The 2500-nt window shown below is 42.8% G+C and overlaps 1 protein-coding gene across 3 annotated transcripts in view; it reads right to left on the bottom strand.

Annotated features, from left to right (window-relative positions):
* Positions 1-2500, bottom strand: part of LOC125954182 (dmX-like protein 2) — a 16873-nt gene that overhangs the window by 400 nt on the left and 13973 nt on the right. For 2 of the 3 annotated variants that reach the window (XM_049684269.1, XM_049684270.1), the window contains 7 exons: position 2500; positions 1066-1335; positions 927-996; positions 762-836; positions 540-673; positions 376-459; positions 1-311 (listed from right to left, as the gene is read on the bottom strand). The exon at positions 1-311 is cut by the window's left edge and continues 400 nt beyond it; the exon at position 2500 is cut by the window's right edge and continues 99 nt beyond it. In XM_049684269.1, coding sequence (XP_049540226.1) covers positions 111-311; positions 376-459; positions 540-673; positions 762-836; positions 927-996; positions 1066-1335; position 2500 — 835 coding nt within the window. In that variant the 3' untranslated portion in view covers positions 1-110. Of the gene's footprint in view, positions 312-375; positions 460-539; positions 674-761; positions 837-926; positions 997-1065; positions 1336-1872; positions 1957-2499 lie in introns of all 3 variants that reach the window. The other variant, XM_049684271.1, reaches the window with a different exon arrangement.

Raw genomic sequence — 2500 nt, 5'->3', positions numbered from 1 at the left:
TAGATTGGAGTTCTGTACGGGTTAACGATAGGTTTTAAGCTAGGCTCTCTGATAGGTACGATACCCCTTCTCAACTCCTCATGACTACTATCCGACTTGCATCACCCTGCCTAGTACAGTGAGTGAATGATCGATTCACGATCAGGCAGCTGACGTACCTTCATTGATCCATCGGCTCCGCAAGAGAACAGCCGGCCACCCTGGTCGATCTGCAGCTGCGTGACACCCTGACCAATATGCTTGAAGAAACTGCTTCTCGCGTGTTCACCCATGAAGCTGTACAGCTGAGTGTGAACCGTTAAGCCCCATACCTATGACATTTAATCAATCAAACAATTAGCATTCGAACAACCGCCGTTCTTAGGCCTGACTAACCTTAATATCACCATCGGCCGAACCTGTCACGAAATGTTCCTCGTTTGGATCGATGGCTAAGCACTTGATCGGATGTTCGTGCGCCTGTGTCATATGAACAAAAATAGGAGCAATAAATAAAGAGTTGGAAGTTAAACCACGACTATGAAGCAAAACAACGAAACCTGGAATCGATGTCGAAGAACCCGTTGGCGAACATCGAAGATGTTCACATCACCCTTCTTTCCAGCGGAAATTAGAAGCTGATGTTGTGGTGCATACGCTAGACTAGAGGCACCCTGATCGTGACATGTAAAGGCTACCCAGAATTGAAACAAGCAGAAATTCACGAGTTGTAGTTGGTTCACTAGCTAGCGTAATAGCCGCCCTCAACAAGTAATACTCACCGGACACGAGGGCCTTTTTTTGAGGCAATAACGTATCCCATATGGCAACATTTTTACTTTCCGAGCTGTGACCAGCTAGATTTGGGCGAATGAAAGATTGTAAAAACAAAACGGTTAGATTGGCGATTTGGGTGATTCGCTTAAACTCTCACACACGAGACCCACCTGTCGCCACTAAGCTGCACGATCCGAGAAATACGAAATCTGTAATTCCTTTGTTATGGCATATATACGTCTGTAAAACAGATATACAAAGTATAGTGACTACATTCAACAAAACAATCCCAAAAAGGACTTCACTTACGAAAAATGGACGATTGTTTTGGCTGGCCAGGCCGACCTGCCACAGACTAAGGTTGCCGTCACCATCGGCAATACCGAATTTGTTGCCATGCTGCGAAAAACGACAGCGGGTTACCTTGGCAAACGTTCCCGGAGACCGTGGCGTACAGACAACCTGCTGGTGGCCCCATTCCCACATTTGCACCGAACCATCCTGACCACCAGTAAGATACAGCGGCATAAGCGGGTGTGCGCTCATGCGCTTAATGTTGTCTACCTTATGTTTCAGTACCTATGGTATTGATTTACAAAGGGAAATATTAATACATTTAAGAAAAAAAACACAAATTTAAATGAAACAGTAAAATGAGACCTGAAATTGTGAACTAAAATGAAAGCAATACCAACAGATAGCTTAGAGTAGATCAGGGAACAGCCAAAGAAGATCTTCCGACAGAAAATCACAAACAGAATACATCTATAATTCATGATTCGAAAAGAAACAAGCACGGCACTACAAGTGCAAACACAATCAAAAAGGGCAAAACAGGTTTCTGTTTCAACGTCATAAAAATAGCGAAACTGAACGGAACACGAAAAAAAGCCAAAAAGTAACCAAGCTGATTGGGGGAAAAAGGATTGATAACAAATAATATCTGCCAACCTCATGGAGATCATTTTCTAAAAGAAGAATTGCGAATTGTCAAAACTACAACTAGAGTGAAGCCTAGGGAAGAGAATTTATGTGAAAAAGCAGGTATGAACAAACGAATAAATCAAAGAGGAATATTTGATTTCAAAATTAGCTTCGTAAAAAATGAAGCAGTACCGGTTTGAGCAAATGCTTGGAGCGATCGATCACCAGCTTGCAGAACCGTGGACACTGACTTCCGGGGAAGGTAGCACCTTTAATCTATTCTCCGTATCAATGTTCGTTTAGTTACATGAATGGTTGCGTGATTCGCGTCGATGTGAAACACGATGTGCACAATGAATGCGTGTTGAGAGAATTCGTTTCGAAAGATTTGCGACATAACACAAAACATAGACACGACGAGCATTGCAGCCGGCACACAATTCCACAGTGGTAATGAGAGACAGATAAAGAGAGAAAATGAAAAAAATGTTATAGTTCACTATCAGAGCATTAGTCTAGGAATCGCTGTTGTTGAATGCCAAGAATCGGACCTTCAGATTTTCCCATGAGCGAGGCCTTAAAGTCGTGCCGAGTGTTACTCGACATCATCGGGAGGTAAAACAAGTAACAAAAAGCATTTTGCTGCTCTCGCGATTGGCGTGGTTAGAAATTCTTAACCTAATATCTTTGTACAAACAATTCCTTTCGGCGAGATAGGAAAAGCCAAATGTGAGAAGCATCACACTCGCACAAACATCACACTCGATGGAGACAAATGGCTGAACTGTTGCTAACAAACAATAAGGAGAGCATACGTACC

This window comes from Anopheles darlingi, chromosome 3 (genome assembly GCF_943734745.1).
Source record: "Anopheles darlingi chromosome 3, idAnoDarlMG_H_01, whole genome shotgun sequence".
Lineage (NCBI taxonomy): Eukaryota > Metazoa > Arthropoda > Insecta > Diptera > Culicidae > Anopheles > Anopheles darlingi.
The sequence above is the reverse complement of the archived record's forward strand: the minus strand, read 5'-3'. Positions and strand labels throughout refer to the sequence as shown.